The sequence below is a fragment of the Lethenteron reissneri genome, chromosome 2 (genome assembly GCF_015708825.2).
Source record: "Lethenteron reissneri isolate LAM-NWPU_2019-01 chromosome 2, ASM1570882v1, whole genome shotgun sequence".
NCBI lineage: Eukaryota > Metazoa > Chordata > Hyperoartia > Petromyzontiformes > Petromyzontidae > Lethenteron > Lethenteron reissneri.
The window spans coordinates 4,868,128-4,889,252 of NC_083780.1; the positions used below are offsets into that span (position 1 = coordinate 4,868,128).

The window sequence follows — 21,125 nt, forward strand, 5'->3', positions numbered from 1 at the left end:
TGGGCAAGAAAAAAAATATAAATGTTTCGTCTATTTGTGATTCTCGCTTGTCATGGGACTTGTAGGATGAACGTTGAGATGTGTAAGGGACACGGGGTGACCGGTCAGGTCTGAATTGGGATGTAATACTGGAAGGAACCTCCTGGTTACACCAGCCCACAGGGGATTATTGTGTCCGTCCGTCGTGCAGGGAGGGGCTGGGTGGGGAGGGGCTGGGTGGGGTGGGGCTGGGTGGGGTGGGGGCTGGGTGGGGAGGGGCTGGGTGGGGAGGGTGGGGAGGGGCTGGGTGGGCTGGGTGGGGAGGGGCTGGGTGGGGTGGGTGGGGAGGGGCTGGGTGGGGAGGGTGGGGAGGGGCTGGGTGGGGTGGGTGGGGAGGGGCTGGGTGGGGAGGGTGGGGAGGGGCTGGGTGGGGAGGGTGGGGAGGGGCTGGGTGGGGTGGGTGGGGAGGGGCTGGGTGGGGAGGGGCTGGGTGGGGAGGGTGGGGAGGGGCTGGGTGGGGAGGGGCTGGTCACCCCGTGGTGCCCTTATAAAACTCAACGTTTCACCTACTCACGCCGGCTTGTGCCCGCCCTCACAGTCGGGCATATTTGCGGAATACACCACGCCGCCGTTGACCCTGGCCATTGACCTAGCAACCCAACGTTCCTACCAGCTCCCTCCGCAGGAGAAATGTGTTAAGGCAAAGCACTGATCAGAGGTTGGCAATTGCGAAGTAGGAAACGACTGTGACTCAACATTGACATGGATTCATCCTCCTCCTCCCCACTACTAGCTCGCAATCAGTCGGCATCAGCCACGATCTATCCACTGCTGGGTGAAGGACCTCACGATCTCCCGTGACCCTGCAATTAATCAATCTCGCTCCTGCACGCACGAGCCTAACGCATCGCTCCATCTCCCTTTGATCGCACCGTCCTCGTGGACGTTTCGACACCTTTGGCTGCTGCTCCGTCGTCTATCTCGGCCATCGCACCTGCTGGCGACCCAATTGCGTCCGAGCCCATTCGCACGCTGCTTTTCTGAACAGACGACGCGTTGATGCTTCTAGTTCTGTTCAAATCTCCCGTAAATATTAAAAAAACACTCGAGTCGTGTGACCACCTCCATTCTAAATCCCTCCACTAGCCCCGCCCACTGCAAAAACCGACGCCATTCGGTGCAAGCTCACTTCCCATTCTCCGGTCTGTCATTCATTCTCCTCGTTCCCCCAGCGGCTCTTCCTGATGCTCGTCTTGTGCCATCCCCCCACTGTGTCCATCTTAAACACATTGTCCTGCGGAGGGAGCTGGTAGGAACGTTGGGTTGCTCGGTCAATGGCCAGGGTCAACGGCGGCGTGGTGTATTCCGCAAATATGGCCGACTGAGGGCGGGCACAAGCCGGCGTGAGTAGGTTAAACGTCGAGTTTTATAAGGGCACCACGGGGTGACCAGCCCCTCCCCAACCCACCCCACCCTCCCCACCCAGCCCCAACCCTCTCATTTTTGGATGCACGATGGACGGACACAATAATCCCGTGGGCTGGTGTAACCAGGTTCCTACCAGTAGACTTCCATTCCCCTTTCCAACTCGCCTGTCTGCCTCTACTCCCCTTCTCGTAGTGTGCCACAAATAAATGGTTTAGTTTCTCGAATCCCCGTCCCGTGTAAATTACAAGCCTGGCATATCTTCTGGCCTCTTTGTAGTTTACACAGATCGTTTTCTTGGTCAATGTGCATTTATCCGATCCATGTCGTAGCAGGGAGTATCGCCCAAATTGATAACGTTAATTTGAGCGAATTGGCATGTTGCTGTTATTGTAGCTCAGGCGTGACTCACCCTTGTACTCTTACTGGTGTGTAACGCCAGCACAGTGGTGAGCGCACTGAACTTTGAAGCCACAAATCGGAGTTAAATTCCAAGTCACATGAGCAGCAGCGACGTCTTAACCGAACCTGGACCACCATCCGTTGCCAACCCCACACCATGTAGTCAGTCTGAAGTGTGGTAAAAAAAAAGACTGACGCAGCATGGAGAGGCCTTCATCCTGCAGTGGACTGACAAAAGGCTATTACAAAGTATTCTTGGCGCTAGATGGACTGTTGAAATGCAGGATTGGAGGGTGGCGACAGCTTCGTAAAATTCAACAGAGAATAGATCCTTCGATCCGCACAATATCATACCTCACGTACTGTTGAGGGAAGTGCCGTTAGCAAACACCTATAAAGGCCAGCCAAGGCACACATTAGGGTGGTTAGCAGTACATGACTTTGTCGAATGGTGAAGTTTATACATTGCATCGGGTACTCATTTGAGACCAGTTAAGCCTAGGGGAGAGTGTTGTGCATTTAGGGAATCCGACTCGTGACGCCGGGTTTGTAGTGTAGCACGCTAACCCCTGCACCACCGCTCTCCATATCTAGACATTAACCCTGGGTCGGCAACCTACAGATCCAGAGCTACATGCGGCTCTATAAAGACTTAAGCGACGTTATTTAAGGACCGTCTTGTATTCACATGCTCTTATAATAGCTTTAACGTGATTAAAAAAAATGCTCTTCTTGTTGTTTTGGTTGCCAACCTCTGTACTAGCCCAAACACCACCACCAGAAACCCACAAAGAACACCACACCACTCAAGCACTCCTCTTTTCCAAAAACGTGGAAGTCTTTATTGACGGCACCACATGCAGACGCACGCAAATGCCGGCGGTGACCGTGACGACGGTGGTGATGCTGGCGGTCGCGTGGACTGTCCCGCCGGCACACGGTCGCATGGCGGTGGCGCTTAGCTCTCCTTGTCCAGCACCACCTTGGTTCCGCGCAGTCGACCCGTGCGCCGCGCAGCGATGAGACCCACTTTGCGACCCGCCGGCGCATCCCTGCGGATGGTGGACGGCTTGCCAATGTGCTGGTGGTTTCCTCCACCGAATGGATGCTCCACGGGCTGTGGTGGTGGTGGACAATACAAGCGTTGAGTGAGCACAGATCGATGGTTTGGTAAACAACCAACCAATATTGAATTGAACATTTTTATTTTGGCTGTTCAATAAATAATTTGATATTTCAGCTGCGTTCAGTGTGTTCGTTTCCGCGCTGACTTATTGAGAATGTGCTAATGTGACAGTGGGGAGCGGGAGTGCAAAGGTTAGCGCACTGTGCTACGAATCGGTTCTGGACCTCCCCTAAGTTAACTCAGACTAAATTGAGTACGTATGTTGAACTTCTGTCGCAGCGTACGTAGCCAACCGTGATAATTGGAGTACCTGGTATGGTGTGTAAACATCGCCAATGGGGAGATAAAAGCGGCCAGGCATGGTGCCGCCCACTCACCCCCTTGTGTGCCGTGCCAGCCTGCAAAGATGTTCACTAACAGCACTTGCCCCCCCAGTCTGTTGAGACTGAACTGTGGATTTTTGTACGTGTGCTCACCTGTTTGTATATACGAATGTATATGCAAGTGATTGTGCTTGTGTTTCAATGCGCACGTGCACGAGTGCTCGTGTGCAAGTACGTACGTTCATGGCCACACCCCTCACGCGAGGCCAGCAGTTCCTCTTGGCCTTGTACTTGTGGTAGGCCCGACCGGCCTTCAGGATCGGCTTGTCAATGCGACCACCCCCGGCCACAACACCTGGAAGCAACAACGGAGACCACACCACCAAACACATCACACCCAACATCATCAGTGACACCGCAACATGGACTTACCACACACATCACACCCCAAATCAGACGACACAAAATACGCACCACACAGTACACAAACCATAACAGAGGTAAATTAATTTCAGGTAAGGGCCGTTGATTTAAGATTCAATTTTGAGACACAAACACGTACCCATAAAAACACATGTACACACTCTACACAGACATGAAAAAAGACACCACCCTCACCCCACAGACAAAAATCCCTCGTACATCCTTAAGCTTTTGGGGCAAGTGCTGTTTGTGAGCACCTATGAAGGCCGGCACAGCATGCGAGGGGGTGGGTCGCCAGCAACACGCCCGGCCGACTGCCTGCCTAGTGGCGATGTCTACACACCGCACCAAGTACTCGTTTGAGGCTCAGTCGACCTAGGAGAGGCCCAGAACTTGTTCTGATAATCGCCACTTGTGTTGGTCGTGAGTGGATTCGAACTCGGGTCGCCGGGCTCGTAGTGCAGCGCACAAACTGCTACACTACCGCTCCCCACGCACACCACAACCGGCACACACACAAGACATCACATACACAAAACCTAGTGCCCACAAACTCCACAAACACCTCGCTCCGTGCACATCACACCAGCCCCCCCCCACGTACCCACGACGGCGCGGTTGGCAGAGGAGATGACCTTCTTGGCGCCCGAGGGCAGCTTCACGCGGGACTTGTGCGTGTCGGGGTTGTGTGAGATGACGGTGGCGTAGTTCCCCGAGGCGCGCGCCAACTTGCCCCGGTCTCCACTCTTCTCCTCCACGCAGCACACAATGGTGCCCTCGGGCATCGCGCCCACAGGCAGCACGTTCCCCACACTTAGCTGGGCTGCAGGTGGCAAGAAACAACCACAGTAATCACCGCATTGGCAATAACCACCGCATTGGCAATAACCACCGCATTGGCAATAACCACAACATTGGCAATAACCACCGCATTGGCAATAACCACCGCATTGGCAATAACCACCGCATTGGCAATAACCACCGCATTGGCAATAACCACCGCATTGGCAATAACCACCGCATTGGCAATAACCACCATTATTCACAGTACTCACCGCATTTAGTGTCAACTATATTCAGAGAAACCATCACATTCACAATTACCAACCAAGACAAATATCTCCCATATCAGCCTTCAACAAATTACCCTTATGGCGGTACCCCGGCGTACCATAGTACCCCGGCTCTCGCATAATGTCCGTGATGCAGTAATTTTTATAGTATGTTGATGGTCGGCGATGCGGCGATCGACTCATCTCGACGAGCTGTACACGATGCACCACCACAGTGCGTACGAGCGTTCAGGGTTTCAGCGCAATCGTCCTCACTGCGTTTCGATATCGCAGCGTAGCACTGATTTCGGAGTTAAGTACACCCCTGGAAAAAATTGTGCCCCAGAAATAAAATATCTAATTGCCTCGTCCATCATGTATTATTTGGTCCCGCCATAATGATCAAATGGGCAAGTGCTGTTAGCGAGCATCTATAAAGGCCGAGACAGCACACAGCGGGCCGTCTTTCTCTCCCCAGTGTTGATGTTTACACAACACACACACCTAGTACTCATTTAAGGTTGAGTCGATCTAGGGGAAGACCAGAACCGGTTCAGATATTCGCTGTTGTTGGCCGTAAATGGAAATCGAACAGTTGCCATCACAGTAACAGACGTAACCAACCCAAGCACGATAACCCCATTCATAGAGCGCATCAGCATCCATCACATCCACAGTAACCACTGCGCTGACAGCGTCCAATCACAGACCGCATACTGCCCACCCAGCTGGGCTAACTGATGGACCAAACGACAACCCCATTTACTAAAGCTACTGATGTAGCTCTTCATAAGAGCAACCATGCTCAGCTGGGCTAGTGGGCAACACGTACATTACAGGGCTGGTACTGCTACTATAGGGCGAGAACTACTGTCACACAGTCGGACCTCCGCTTAGGACGGGTTGGCTACGTACGGTAGTTCAAAATTCACGCTCCCCACGTAGCACTACAGTGTATGGTAACATTTAATTTGCACAAACGTGCAATTGAATATGCCACAATCACCATCCCAGTGTGGGTGAAAGTCAAGTTTGTCCCGAGTACGTACAGCAGCATGGTATTTAGAGACATTAAATTAGTGAGGTGAGCGTCGTGATGAGTGATATAGCAAGCCTCGTGATGAGTGATATATTGAGCCTTGTCACGAGCAATGGAATGAGTGACAGGGTGAGAGGCACAGCGAGTGGTTTCGTGAGCATTGTGGTGAAGCAGTATAGTGAACGTCGTGGGGAGTATAGCGAGTCATGAGTTTAATGGTGAGTAGGAGAGTGAGTGGTAGAGTGAGTGGTAGAGTGAGTGGTAGAGTGAGTGGTCGAGTGAGTGGTCGAGTGAGTGGTCGAGTGAGTGGTCGAGTGAGTGGTCGAGTGAGTGGTCGAGTGAGTGGTCGAGTGAGTGGTCGAGTGAGTGGTCGAGTGAGTGGTCGAGTGAGTGGTCGAGTGAGTGGTCGAGTGAGTGGTCGAGTGAGTGGTCGAGTGAGTGGTCGAGTGAGTGGTAGAGTGAGTGGTAGAGTGAGTGGTAGAGTGAGTGGTAGAGTGAGTGGTAGAGTGAGTGGTAGAGTGAGTGGTAGAGTGAGTGGTAGAGTGAGTGGTAGAGTGAGTGGTAGAGTGAGTGGTAGAGTGAGTGGTAGAGTGAGTGGTAGAGTGAGTGGTAGAGTGAGTGGTAGAGTGAGTGGTAGAGTGAGTGGTAGAGTGAGTGGTAGAGTGAGTGGTAGAGTGAGTGGTAGAGTGAGTGGTAGAGTGAGTGGTAGAGTGAGTGGTAGAGTGAGTGGTAGAGTGAGTGGTAGAGTGAGTGGTAGAGTGAGTGGTAGAGTGAGTGGTAGAGTGAGTGGTAGAGTGAGTGGTAGAGTGAGTGGTAGAGTGAGTGGTAGAGTGAGTGGTAGAGTGAGTGGTAGAGTGAGTGGTAGAGTGAGTGGTAGAGTGAGTGGTAGAGTGAGTGGTAGAGTGAGTGGTAGAGTGAGTGGTAGAGTGAGTGGTAGAGTGAGTGGTAGAGTGAGTGGTAGAGTGAGTGGTAGAGTGAGTGGTAGAGTGAGTGGTAGAGTGAGTGGTAGAGTGAGTGGTAGAGTGAGTGGTAGAGTGAGTGGTAGAGTGAGTGGTAGAGTGAGTGGTAGAGTGAGTGGTAGAGTGAGTGGTAGAGTGAGTGGTAGAGTGAGTGGTAGAGTGAGTGGTAGAGTGAGTGGTAGAGTGAGTGGTAGAGTGAGTGGTAGAGTGAGTGGTAGAGTGAGTGGTAGAGTGAGTGGTAGAGTGAGTGGTAGAGTGAGTGGTAGAGTGAGTGGTAGAGTGAGTGGTAGAGTGAGTGGTAGAGTGAGTGGTAGAGTGAGTGGTAGAGTGAGTGGTAGTGTGAGTGGTAGAGTGAGTGGTAGAGTGAGTGGTAGAGTGAGTGGTAGAGTGAGTGGTAGAGTGAGTGGTAGAGTGAGTGGTAGAGTGAGTGGTAGAGTGAGTGGTAGAGTGAGTGGTAGAGTGAGTGGTAGAGTGAGTGGTAGAGTGAGTGGTAGAGTGAGTGGTAGAGTCAGTGGTCGAGTCAGTGGTCGAGCGAGTGGTCGAGCGAGTGGTCGAGCGAGTGGTAGAGCGAGTGGTAGAGCGAGTGGTAGAGCGAGTGGTAGAGCGAGTGGTAGAGCGAGTGGTAGAGCGAGTGTCGTGGCGAGTGTCGTGGCGAGTGTCGTGGCGAGTGTCGTGGCGAGTGTCGTGGCGAGTGTCGTGGCGAGTGTCGTGGCGAGTGTCGTGGCGAGTGTCGTGGCGAGTGTCGTGGCGAGTGTCGTGGCGAGTGCCGTGGCGAGTGCCGTGGCGAGTGCCGTGGCGAGTGCCGTGGCGAGTGCCGTGGCGAGTGCCGTGGCGAGTGCCGTGGCGAGTGCCGTGGCGAGTGCCGTGGCGAGTGCCGTGGCGAGTGCCGTGGCGAGTGCCGTGGCGAGTGCCGTGGCGAGTGCCGTGGCGAGTGCCGTGGCGAGTGCCGTGGCGAGTGCCGTGGCGAGTGCCGTGGCGAGTGCCGTGGCGAGTGCCGTGGCGAGTGCCGTGGCGAGTGCCGTGGCGAGTGCCGTGGCGAGTGCCGTGGCGAGTGCCGTGGCGAGTGCCGTGGCGAGTGCCGTGGCGAGTGCCGTGGCGAGTGTCGTGGCGAGTGTCGTGGCGAGTGCCGTGGCGAGTGCCGTGGCGAGTGCCGTGGCGAGTGCCGTGGCGAGTGCCGTGGCGAGTGCCGTGGCGAGTGCCGTGGCGAGTGCCGTGGCGAGTGCCGTGGCGAGTGTCGTGGCGAGTGTCGTGGCGAGTGTCGTGGCGAGTGTCGTGGCGAGTGTCGTGGCGAGTGTCGTGGCGAGTGTCGTGGCGAGTGTCGTGGCGAGTGTCGTGGCGAGTGTCGTGGCGAGTGTCGTGGCGAGGCCGTACCCTTCTTGCCGCAGTAGACGAACTGCCCCGTGTGGATGCCCTCGGCCGCGATGAAGAGCTCCGTGCGCTTCTTGAAGCGGTACGGGTCCCGGAACATGACCTTAGCCAGGGGAGCTCCGCGGCCAGGGTCGTGGATGATATCCTTTGGTTAGACACACAGAAAATTTACAGCTTTAAAACATTTTTCGATTTAAAGCTTTCGTGACTGCAGGGATTCATCTTCTTGGTTCTTTCGGTAAAGTCACGTAGAAGAAAAATAATAAAACATAATATAATACAATATAATAATATATAATACTTATTTTATTATGTTTTATGTTTATTATTTTATTATTTCCCTTCTACATGACTTTACCGAAAGAACCAAGAAGCTTTAAACACTTTCCAAAGAATATTTAATGCGTTCATGCGTAGGCTCCATTCGGCTGCAAAAGGGGGGACAATAAATTCAGTCAAGAGGATTCAAATTGAATGAAACGAGAGTGTAAAGTTCTGTTGCTATTAGGGACTTATCCCATTCAAGCTGAAACAGAGCGCCAAGAGGATTCATTGGATATTTGTAAACACATTTTTCCCAACAGCTTCTGTACTGCCAGTGAAAAACTTTCGAAGACAAAAGCGTTTTGGAAAGCATCACATGTCCTCATGGAAAGTTTTTCCAAACCTATTTTCTGCGCGGCACCAACTCCTACAGGCTCCACCTCATAGCACCACTGAGTGACAACACATCACCATCAGTGACAAGCCTTACCCTCGCCGTGTGGATGTATGCCGTGTGCCAGTATTAGTGGTGTATTAATTATGGTGCGTTTTGGCCACTGTATGACTAATTGGGGTTGCTGTGGTTGTGCACGGTGGTGTTGTAGTGCAGGGGTGGGGAACGTCCGGCCCGCGGGTCGTACGAGGCCCGCGAAATCATTTGGTGTGGCCCTGCCAAGGCAACCGCAGGCGGGACTCGAAATTCAATAAATCTCTAGGAGCAAACTTGGAAAAGCAGTTGCGAATAGCAGCAACATCAATACCAGCTAACATCACATGCCTCACCAAAGAGAAGGAATTCCAGCCATCACATTAGGGGCGAGTTAATTAAATTTTTAACCTAATATAACAGGCACATTTTTAAGCTGATAATTTTGTATGGCCCGCAAATGATGTTATACATATCCAAATGGCCCTTGGCAGGAAAAAGGTTCCCCACCCCTAGTGTAGAGGCTCGTGAAGAACGCTACTGGGTAGTTGGGAGGCTGTCGCCCTCAAGCAACAACAGAGGACGAAGGGGCGATGCTCACAACAACGAATAGAACGCCGGGCAGCTAAAATACAGCGAGGAGCACAGGTGGTGGATCTGCCAGTCATTTAAATTAGTCAACCCCGAACACCTGGGTCTGTCCTGTCACCTGTAAGCAGTGAGCCTTCCTAACTTCGCGTGGCCATAAACCGCACCTGGTGCATGCGTTTCGAGTCGTTAGTGCGGTTGCGTTCAATGTGGAGCGTGCAGCAGCCGTGCGCCCACCTTGACGATGCCCTTGATGTATCCGTGCCTCTCGGCGTAGTCGATGGCGCGGAGGCGCGCAGGCCCCTTCTTGTGTTTGTTGTGAGCTCGGAACACGGACCCGGCGCCCTTGCGCTGACTGCGAATCACGCGCCCCATGGCTCCTACAACACACAGCAGAGAGAGAACACTTGTTACAGCCGGCGTGAGGTACGAGTCTTCATCGCCGTAGAATGTTCTCCAATCCACCGCCCACAGAAAGTTTAGTCGTGACTCTATATCCTAGTTTTCACTGGCACACAACGGGGTCCTTCACGGTGAAGGCGATTTCCCACTGGGTAGATGTCTCTTCATTGAGGATGTTTATACACACTGCACCGGGTTACTTAATTTAAGTGCCCAGTGGGACCAAGCGGGAGGTCTGGGCCCAGACACGACGACTTGCTGCTAAGCACTGCGCCACCAATCCCCACACACACGTGCACGTACACAGAACAAGATCCCCCGTATAGCCTTAACAGACTGTTGGGGCAAGTGCTGTTAGCGAGCACCTATGAAGGCCGGCACGGCACACGAGGGTTTTCTGGCCAGCACCACGCCAGGCCGCCCATGCACGTACAGTCAAACGAACACACGCGTACGGCAAAAACACCATGAGATCAAAGTAGTGCAAGTACTCGGAATGGGAGACTGCCTGGGAGTATATAAATGTGCATGTTTGGGGCTGCGAGGTGGCATGGAAATACCAGTGCGGCAATATTCCTTAATCCATCTGTGCAGATTTATGTTTGTTAAAGCCTTCAACCCCTCGTTGGATGCCGGGTGCGATATCCCAATGTGTCGCAGAGCCCTTCAAGCGAGGCTCTCATGGGCAAGTACGCACAAGCCGTTCTTACATGTGGTATTTAACCACTCAATCGCTTAATGTAGAATTCAAAGACTGTAGCCATCAATTCAGCCTGGTGTGTACTCTGTCTCGTTTGTCTCTTTAGTTCGGAGGCAATGGACAAGACAATTCACCGTCTCAATTCACTCCTGGGCGAGAGGGCCTCTCTGTGGTGGTTATACGATCAATAATTCACCACTGCCGGACAGTAAAGAGAGGGGAACATTGGATGTGGGCGCATAGGAGGTACTGCACAACTGAACTTGCTGCACTGCGCTCCCATGCCGACAACTTAATGTGGGCCACCTAAAACACCCTGTTATGCACAGCAGTCGCCCATACAACTACTCTCCAGAATCAACCCCGCTTAGCTTTAATAACATCCGATGAGGCCTGGTGCACTGCCCAGTGATGTCGTCGCAGGCGTTTGAGTAAGAATCGACACATTTAACCAAAGTGCAGTACTATATAGAAATCTATGAAGCGATAGGCCGAGCGTGGCCTACCGGTAAAACACTCTTAAAACTAATGATCAAATAAGCCAATTGTGTACCAAATCAGAAGAACATTAACAGCCGAAACTAAACCACAAAGTGCAAACATTAATAACTCGGGCTCTAACGAAGACTGAAGCCTCGCTGACATAGGCCCGAAATTCACAGGCCTCCCAACACAACGAAGTCGCGTTAAGTGGGTTCGTGTCCAAAATCGCTCATCGCTGAAACAAGAGCGAGAAGAAAGGTCCCCCTCGCCATCGCCGAGCGATTCGCGCGCAAACGTCGCCCCGATGGGGGCGGATGGCAGAGATTGACAACGGATTGAGGGCGCCGAGCGAGGCGACACACAGCCATTACCTGTAGATCCCGGAGGAGAAAGGGAATCTCGTTGGAAATCTCGCGATATTTCGAGCCTGTGACCCCCGCCCCCTCCCCCCCCCCGCGAACTCTCGCGAGATCTCGAACCCCTCCCACTCAGCCCCGCCCCCCACCAAACTTCCCACGACTCGCGAAAACGGAAGTGACGTCATTAGCCGCGCGCCGTAACCGGACGTTATTACAATTTACACCAAAAACCTTCATTAAACATTATAGATTAATTATGATTTATTATAAGCACTTGGATATCTTTTAAGGGTGAAAACCTCGTAATTTAAAAATAATTGTGGTTAGAATGTTATTGTGCGCGCGCTATGACGTCAACTTCCCCTCGCCACGTGAGCCCGGATGTCGTAAAACTTCTGTTGATAAAAAAATTCAACATTGGCTTTATTTGATCATTCAAAAGTATCTACAAAACCAATACCAATTATATGTACACCGCGGCACGAGTTACAAAAGATAGAGAGAGAACAAAAAAACATGTTTATGCAAAAAAAAAAATGAGTCCACGTTTCACGAACGGTAGTGACGTCATTGGGCTTCTGTTGCCCCGGGAGACGCCCGCTTTACATTTCGTAGTACGCATGGGCGCGCGGCTAGGAGCACGTGACCAGCAACGGGTGGCTCGACCAATCAGCTTCGTGCTGGCGCCTATACGGACTGGGAAAAGCAAGCGGACGGTAAGGATGTTTAAATGAATTGTTAGCGTCAACGTCGTCCATAAAAGAGGTTTTTTTGGGGTTAAATCGCGTAAATATATAAATGTGTCGTTAAAACTCGCCACGAATTGCCACGTTCTGTTTACGCGACAACCCTTACTAGTTGGCTATGTTAAAAAACGTCTACGTCGTGAGTAGTTTGGGCTGTTATCGAAACGTCAGCTAAAGCCGTAGACGAACGCGCAAGCTTTGGCGAGTGTGAAGTTACGTAGAAGGGAAATAATAAAATAAAACAATAAAATACACGTATTCTTGGTTCTTTCGGTAAAGTCACGTAGAAGGGAAATAATAAAATAAAACAATAAAATACACGTATTCTTGGTTCTTTCGGTAAAGTCACGTAGAAGGGAAATAATAAAATAAAACAATAAATACACGTATTCTTGGTTCTTTCGGTAAAGTCACGTAGAAGGGAAATAATACAAATATAAAAATAAAACAATAAAATACACGTATTTTTGGTTCTTTCGGTAAAGTCACGTAGAATGGAAATATTAAAATAATACAAATTTTACAATAAAATATACGTATTCTTGGTTCTTTCGGTAAAGTCACGTAGAAGGGAAATAATAAAATAATACTAATTTTACAATAAAATATACGTATTCTTGGTTCTTTGAGTAAAGTCACGTAGAAGGGAAATAATAAAAACAATTAAACTAAAACAATAAAATACACGTATTCTTGGTTCTTTGAGTAAAGTCACGTAGAAAGGAAATAATAAAATTAGAAAAATAAAACAATAAAATACACGTATTCTTGGTTCTTTCGGTAAAGTCACGTAGAAGGGAAATAATAAAATAATAAAAATAAAACAATAAAATACACGTATTCTTGGTTCTTTCGGTAATTGTCGAAATTAATTTAAAGTTGCGCATTTTGATGTGACGTCACATTTCTCACCCCCCCCCCTCGTCACACATCGTCACAAATGTCTGACCCCCCCCCCCCAGGTGCGTGACGTCATTTATGGACGGCCCCTATGGGGGGGGGCGTCTACTGACAATGCACGCTATGCCTGTGGCGAATACGAGATGTTAATAAATAACGTCACGAAACATTCCTTAATGAGCCGCGTGCGGCTCCGAAGCCACAGGTTGCTGACCCCTACCCATGGTGAACTGAACTTCCATGGTGAACTGAATTTCCATGGTGAACTGAATCTCCATGGTGAACTGAATCTCCATGGTGAACTGAATTTCCATGGTGAACTGAATCTCCATGGTGAACTGAATTCCATGGTGAACTGAATTCCCATGGTGAACTGAATTTCCATGGTGAACTGAATTCCATGGTGAACTGAATCTCCATGGTGAAATGAATCTCCATGGTGAAATGAATTCCCATGGTGAACTGAATCTCCATGGTGAACTGAACTTCCATGGTGAACTGAATCTCCATGGTGAACTGAACTCCCATGGTGAACTGAATTCCATGGTGAACTGAATCTCCATGGTGAACTGAATTCCCATGGTGAACTGAATCTCCATGGTGAACTGAATTCCATGGTGAACTGAATCTCCATGGTGAACTGAACTTCCATGGTGAACTGAATCTCCATGGTGAACTGAATTTCCATGGTGAACTGAATTCCATGGTGAACTGAATCTCCATGGTGAACTGAATTCCCATGGTGAACTGAATCTCCATGGTGAACTGAATTCCATGGTGAACTGAATCTCCATGGTGAACTGAACTTCCATGGTGAACTGAACTTCCATGGTGAACTGGACTCCCATGGTGAACTGGACTTCCATGGTAAACTGGACTCCCATGGTGAACTGAACTCCCATGGTGAACTGGACTTCCATGGTGAACTGAACTCCCATGGTGAACTGGACTCCCATGGTGAACTGGACTCCCATGGTGAACTGGACTTCCATGGTGAACTGAACACCCATGGTGAACTGAACTTCCATGGTGAACTGAACTCCCATGGTGAACTGGACTCCCATGGTGAACTGAACACCCATGGTGAACTGAACTCCCATGGTGAACTGAACTCCCATGGTGAACTGAACTCCCATGGTGAACTGGATTCCCGTGGTGAACTGAACTCCCATGGTGAACTGAACTCCCATGGTGAACTGAACTCCCATGGTGAACTGGACTCCCGTGGTGAACTGAACTCCCATGGTGAACTGAACTCCCATGGTGAACTGAACTCCCATGGTGAACTGAACTCCCATGGTGAACTGAACTTCCATGGTGAACTGAATTACCATGGTGAACTGAACTCCCATGGTGAACTGGATTCCCGTGGTGAACTGAACTCCCATGGTGAACTGAACTCCCATGGTGAACTGAACTCCCATGGTGAACTGAACTCCCATGGTGAACTGAACTCCCATGGTGAACTGAACTCCCATGGTGAACTGGACTCCCATGGTGAACTGAACTCCCATGGTGAACTGAACTCCCATGGTGAACTGAACTCCCATGGTGAACTGAACTCCCATGGTGAACTGAACTCCCATGGTGAACTGGACTCCCATGGTGAACTGAACTCCCATGGTGAACTGAACTCCCATGGTGAACTGGACTCCCATGGTGAACTGAACTCCCATGGTGAACTGAACTCCCATGGTGAGCTGGACTCCCATGGTGAGCTGAACTCCCATGGTGAACTGAACTCCCATGGTGAACTGGACTCCCGTGGTGAACTGAACTCCCGTGGTGAACTGAACTCCCATGGTGAACTGAACTCCCATGGTGAACTGAACTCCCATGGTGAACTGAACTTCCATGGTGAACTGAATTACCATGGTGAGCTGGACTCCCATGGTGAACTGAATTCCCATGGTGAACTGAACTCCCATGGTGAACTGAATTCCCATGGTAAACTGAACTTCTATGCCGAATTAAAAACAGATCAAACATTTCTAACCAGGCCCCGTGGTGTAAACAAATGCAATTAAGTATCTAACTCTTCTCCACTTTATCTGGTGCTGTGAAGAGCTATGAAGGACAATTGCCCGAAACGTCGTCTGCTTAATGTTTTCTTTTAAAGCCACCGTGTTGTGCACGAATATTGAGCTGTGTTACGAGTGTACGTGTGTCTGTATGTGTCCACCCCCAGTCTGTAGTGTAGCAGTAAGCGACCCGCGCTACACTGCGAACCTGGTGACCCGCGTTCGATTCCCGCTCACGGCCAACACCAATGGCGATTATCTGATCCAGACCTGGGCGTCCCTTAGGTCGACTCAGCCTCAAATTAGTACATTGTGCGGTGTGTAAAAACATCGCCACTGGGGACACAAAGGCTGTCGGGCAAGGTGCTGGCCACCCACTCCCTCGTGTACCGTGCCGGCCTTGAAAGGTGCTCGCTAACAGCACTTTCTCCAACGTTCTATTATGGCTATACGGGGGATTTTGAAGAAAAAAAATGTCTTTGCCCTCCCCACCCCATCACAGCCCATGCCCCCCCACGTGCCGCTGCGCTGTGGGGTGCGGCTGAGCCCCCCCGCGCTCGTTCTCGACTACGCGGAGCACGACTCGAGCCGCGTGCGGCGCAGAATCGTCCCGCTCCGCGCGTTCTCCGCGTTCTCCGGTGAGATTTTAAAAAACACACAAAACACCCCCCTCCCTCCTCATTCGACATCGCACCTCATCCTGGCTTTTGACACTCCTCCTCCTCGAAGGCGACGGTGGTCACAATTGTCAAGCGCATCAGAAAGAACATCAACGGGCCGATGCGCACATCTCCTTCGCGAGTGGAATCATCTGTAGAATGACGAGCGTGGGGGTCTGGGGGTCCCTTGCCCTGCCCCCCCCCCCCCCGGTTGGAACCGCCTTGACAACCACCGTGAGATTCGTTGTCAACAAAAGTGTAAAAGAACAAAAACTTACTTCGCGAAGATGGAGCGCCCCTACAGCGTTGAATGTTCGAGACCGTGAGCAGTAAAGATTGTGGTTAGGCAAGAGGAGCCGCGATATAAAATAGTCTCTAGGTGCGACCCAGCGAGACAACTCAGATATTGGGGCTCCACCTCATCGATTGCCGCACCCCCTGAGCTGATAGTGTTGTTACCACACTGGGAATCATACACGGAAAATTAAAGACACAAGTCAGAGTAGTACGATTGTGGCCATGCAACCCAGACGAGACAACTCTCTAATGAAGCCGTCTCGTGGCTAGCAGACCTCGCATTTGGCATTTCGCTGCGCATATTGCCTGTACGCAAGAGTAGAATCCGGTGAGGATTATGAGTGAGTCCTCCCTGGTTACGTCACTCCTCTTACCCTCAGCTTAACTTAGCTTATCCCTCCCCTCCTCTTACCCTATATAATCATGTGTCTTCTTCTTGGTTCTTTCAGTAAAGTCACGTAGAATGGAAATAATAAAATAATAAAAATAAAACATAATAAAATAATTCTCACGACGTTTTGGCCACAACGCAAGCAGCCGTCCTCAGGTGAAGAACAGGACGGCTGCTTGCGTTGTGGCCGAAACGTCGTGAGAATTGTATTTTATTATGTTTTATTTTTATTATTTTATTATTTCCCTTCTACGTGACTTTACCGAAAGAACCAAGATGATACCTGAAAATTACTCAATTGGAATTGCACAGTGAGGCTTTCCTCGGTAAACAAGCGGCATGATAGTGAGTTGTTAAGATGCTGATGTTGTGTGTGTGTGTGTGAGGTAGATGTCCCTCAAACCGTGGAGAGACTCAAGGAGAGTGAGCGACATGGAGAGTTGATCCGACAGCTGTCCACCACTCAACTCACTCGCCTGCTGCTGAAAATACGGGTGAGCACACATCGACACACACTCAGCGATCCGATGTGCATTCGAGACGTTGCAGTTCGCCCAGAGTTTGTCTCCAGTCTTCTATCGCGTGGGATCCAGAGCTGCCGAGAACCTCCAGATCGGCTCGCATATGTAATGCGAGCGTAAGCGAGGTTTCGCTGCTCAGCTCTGGGGCAATCGGACGCCCGGAGTATTGGGGGCGGGGCACAGTAAGGTAGGCGTATGGGGAGGTCCGCCGCCCACCTCCGGTCCAATCGGATGCCCGGATGATCAGGGGCGGAGCCTAGGGGCGGAGCCGGGGGGGGGGCGCTAAGTAGGCCTCGGCAAGGTAAGGTAATTGTACCCTTTTTACCGGGTAAAAGGGTAAAGGTGTCGACATGCCAAGGGGTAAGGGTAAAGGGTAGGGTAAAAGGTAGGCTCGTTGATTTTTACCTTTTACCTTACCTGCTAAAGGGTAAAAGGTAGGGTAGAGTGATTGTATTGTGGTAAGGTAAAAGGTAGCGTAAAGGTAGGCTCGTTGTTTTTACACTTTTACCTTACCTTGCCGAGGCCTAGCGCTAAGTGAAGGGCGTGATCTGGAAGGTTCGGAAAGGACGTGGTGGAAGGTGGAGACGGGATGACGAGAGAGGGGAATATAAGGGGGGATCCGGAAGAGGCTCGGGGCAGTTGGTATAGACTCGAAGCGGGACCACGTCGAGCCGTGGGAGGTCTCCAGCGCCATCGGCCACGTGGCGGCTGGAGACGGCTCCAAGCACACCGTCAGCCAACGGTGTGCGGGAGTGCAACTGACAGAAAGAGCGCGCGGGTCGCGCCAATGGAACAGCCGGTCCACGGTCGGGTCCGGCGGAGTGTGAGCGGCATAACAAGAATAAAGACAGAGACGGAGACCAAGCTGTGTGTCGTCAACGTCCTTTATTACACATGGACGGGATTCACACTGTTACCGCGTGGCCGGCAGGAATCGCTGGGCGGGTGCGGCGAGGACCTCAATGCCGTGAGCGACGCGGCGCTGGTGCTGAGCAAGCGCGAGATGGACCACGGCTTTGAGCGGCGGCGCTTGAAGCCCGGCGACGCAGGCTACGAGTACGACGTGTCGCGCGACTTCATGCCGCTTGCACCCAGCGAGTGGGACAGCGACTGAGCTGTTGCCAATGCCCCCCCCCCCTCCCCCCGCACGGTTCTATCGAGCATCGGCAGATTTATCTTGCGAATGCGTTTTGTAATCACTGTATCCGCGGTGGGGAGATGTTAACTACCTCACCTGGTGTACAGGAGGTTGTGGGTTCGATCCCGACCCTGACGCCTGCTGTATATTTGGAGTTTGCGTGTCTCTCCCCGTGGTCACGTGAATTTTTCTCTGGGTCCTCTGGTTTTTCCCCTCCACATTTAGAATCGTGCATTCAAGAGTATTTGGCTGCTACAAATTTCGACAGAAGCCACTTCATTGCTTTATAATTCTGGTTAGGTCGCTTCTGAAAAAGAGTTAAATAGCTCAGTTTAGTTTTAGTATCCGTGCAGGACAGGAGGACAGACACAAACTCCACGCAGGAACTCCTTGCTGTGAGGCGCGAGCGTTACCACTGCGTCACGCTGCACATGCAATGGCTCTCGACCATTGGCAGTCGCACGATCGGCTGTCGAGGCTGGTGGCCTAGGCGAGCAAAGCGTGCTGCTAAATCCACTTGTTTGGTTGTGCGGTGCCGCTCGCTCTCCGATGTGGTTTCAGGTCGCACCGAGTGTTTCTGCAACAAATCCAGTTGTGTCGGGGGGGAAAAATGTTGAAAAGTAACTACTGATTATTGTCAATGTTGTTGGATCCTGTGTTAATCTGTTGGAAGTTACAAAGTTTACATCAATTATAATGCACATAAAATGTAACACAGAGTTGAAACACTCTGGTTCTTTCGGTAAAGTCACGTATAAAGAGAAAATAATAATAAGAAAATAATAAATTAAATATTATTTTCTCTTTATACGTGACTTTACCGAAAAAACCAAAGAGTAATTCCTGCAGTCACGAAAGCTCCAAATTAAGTTTGAGTTGAAACAGGCGATTTCTGAGGTATAGCCAGTCCTCCCAGGTTGTGTTGTTGATGAGGCCAAGTTTCCAAACCAGGGTCTCGTTTTTGTTGCTCCGCAACCTGAAAGTAGACATGGCAGCATCCACTGATGCTGTAAGCACCTTCCTCCTTGATGTCTCTGCCCAGTGGCCGGTGTTTGGCCCAATCTCCGTCGATCTCGTCCGATCTTAAACTTTTCTCCATGTGACCGTAGGTTCCCCCCCCCCCACGCCCACACACATCCTCCCACTTCCTTCAAATCGAGCAGCATGTCTGCTCCTGCCTCTTTGCCAAGTTCCTTCATCAGGCCTCCACTTTGCAAAATGTGCCCAGACCACATCGCTTGCCTGGTCGAGATGTTCTCATGAGGCTTCTCCGAGTCAGATCTCAAACTCCCTCAATTCTCTTCTTGGTTCTTTCGGTAAAGTCACGTAGAAGGGAAGTAATAAAATAATAAAAATAAAATAATAAAATAATTCTCACGACGTTTCGGCCACAACGCAAGCAGCCGTCCTCCAGGTTTTATTTTTATTATTTTATTACTTCCCTCCTACGTGACTTTACCGAAAGAACCAAGAAGATGAATCCCTGCAGTCACGAAAGCTTTAAATCGAAATTTCCCTGATTCCTCTTTCTATTGCTTTTTCTCATGCGGTGGCACACAATCCCCACATCTTAGATGTTCCAGTCTGATAATTGTTTTTTTTTACCCTTTTATCTGGCAACAAAACTGACACCTTTTTTTTACAAGGAGTCATGTTTGCATAGACCACAATACCTGCAGTCATAATGCAAACAAAAAACATAACTCTGATAATGTATGCACTGTCCTTGAAGTTGATTGGTCCACACCCGAGACAGCTTTCCTTAGAGCCTAGTCTCACATGGTGTTGGACCAGATGACGCCAAAAGGCGCAATCAACTTCAAGGACAGTGCATACATTATCAGAGTTATGGTTTTTTTTGCATGACTGCAGGTATTGTGGTCTATGCAAACATGACTCCTTGTAAAAAAAGTGTCAGTTTTGTTGCCAGATAAAAGGGTAAAAAACCAATTATATTTTTTACTGACAAATGAGGTTCCAAAGATGTTCCAGTCTCTTAACGTCTGCCCTTTTTCACGGGTCAACGGTTCTGAGCATATTACACTATACTCCGTACCAGCCTTCACGAGTCTTTTCTTCAACTCAGTCCTTGTATTTGAGTTGCGCGACTTCCATGTTTTAGTTGTGCAATTCATGTAGTTGATGTGACAGATGGGGGGGGGGGGGGTTAACAGCCTCAAGAATCTCGACCTCGAGAGGCTGCCCCAAACAGGCTGTCAAAAATTTGGCAGGAGTTGGGCAGCAGGGTGGGACTATGGGAACACTTGCACATCGCTGCAAGAAGGGCCTGCGCGTTTGATTCCTGACTCTGGTGCCCTTCCGCGTGGAGTTGGTATGTTATCCCCCTGTTGTGCATGGGTTCCTCACACAGCTAAAACATATATACTGTGTAAATGGTATTGACCAAACATCTCAATGCTGAAAGGTTAACTGCAACATTCAAGTTGTGATTACACAAAGCAAAATGGCACCCGACTGTGAAAACATGGCAGGAGTCTTCTGAAAGACAGCCTGAAGAACTCCGCGAGGCTTTCTTGAATAAACAATAACAAAATGAGCTCCAGGCTGTTCTTCGTGTTTCTGGTCCAATGGAGCAGGACGCGTGGAGCTGTATTCTCCAGATTACTCCAATAAACAAAACTCACCCCAGACCTGTTCCCATTACCAATAAAAAATGATAAAAAAAAAATCTGTCTATACACGCACGCTGCTACCTGAATAAAAGACACACTCCCAACTTTTTCTTTAAAATACAGGGTGAAGTGTCTTATAATCCAGAGAATACATGTAACTGTGAAGTTCAATAAAATACAATATAAAAAAAATACCTAAATGTTTACTTTGGATACCACTTTTTTTCCGGAGCGTCCACATAGTTTAATTCGGCAAGTAGTACGAACTTAACTCAAACAGCTGTAGATGGTTTGATAAATCACATCGTGCTATTCGTTGCAAGTATTGTGACAGGGTTGCCGAGCATATATGGAAATATTTTTTTGGATTCTACAACTGCTAAAACACACTTGTATAACAATCAACTCAACTTTTTATTTTACCAGCTAAGGCCCACTGAGCTACGTAGCGCTTTTTCACAAGCGACCTGGCCACAAATGATAGCTCAACGAATTGGCTC

The 21,125-nt window shown here is 50.1% G+C and overlaps 2 protein-coding genes across 2 annotated transcripts; one reads left to right on the forward strand and one right to left on the reverse strand.

Annotated features, from left to right (window-relative positions):
- Nucleotides 1-2,620: 2,620 nt before the first annotated feature.
- Nucleotides 2,621-11,401, reverse strand: RPL8 (ribosomal protein L8). The gene is made up of 6 exons (XM_061552021.1): nucleotides 11,332-11,401; nucleotides 9,613-9,755; nucleotides 8,100-8,241; nucleotides 4,283-4,501; nucleotides 3,495-3,610; nucleotides 2,621-2,923 (listed from the first exon to the last, which is right to left on the reverse strand). Exons 2-6 carry the CDS (start codon nucleotides 9,748-9,750, stop codon nucleotides 2,765-2,767), a joined length of 774 nt encoding a protein of 257 aa, XP_061408005.1. The 5' UTR covers nucleotides 9,751-9,755; nucleotides 11,332-11,401; the 3' UTR covers nucleotides 2,621-2,764.
- A 439-nt stretch (nucleotides 11,402-11,840) lies between these two features.
- CEP19 (centrosomal protein 19) lies at nucleotides 11,841-20,549 on the forward strand. The gene is made up of 4 exons (XM_061552095.1): nucleotides 11,841-12,035; nucleotides 15,489-15,624; nucleotides 16,724-16,827; nucleotides 17,786-20,549. Exons 1-4 carry the CDS (start codon nucleotides 11,856-11,858, stop codon nucleotides 17,966-17,968), a joined length of 603 nt encoding a protein of 200 aa, XP_061408079.1. The 5' UTR covers nucleotides 11,841-11,855; the 3' UTR covers nucleotides 17,969-20,549.
- Nucleotides 20,550-21,125: the final 576 nt, after the last annotated feature.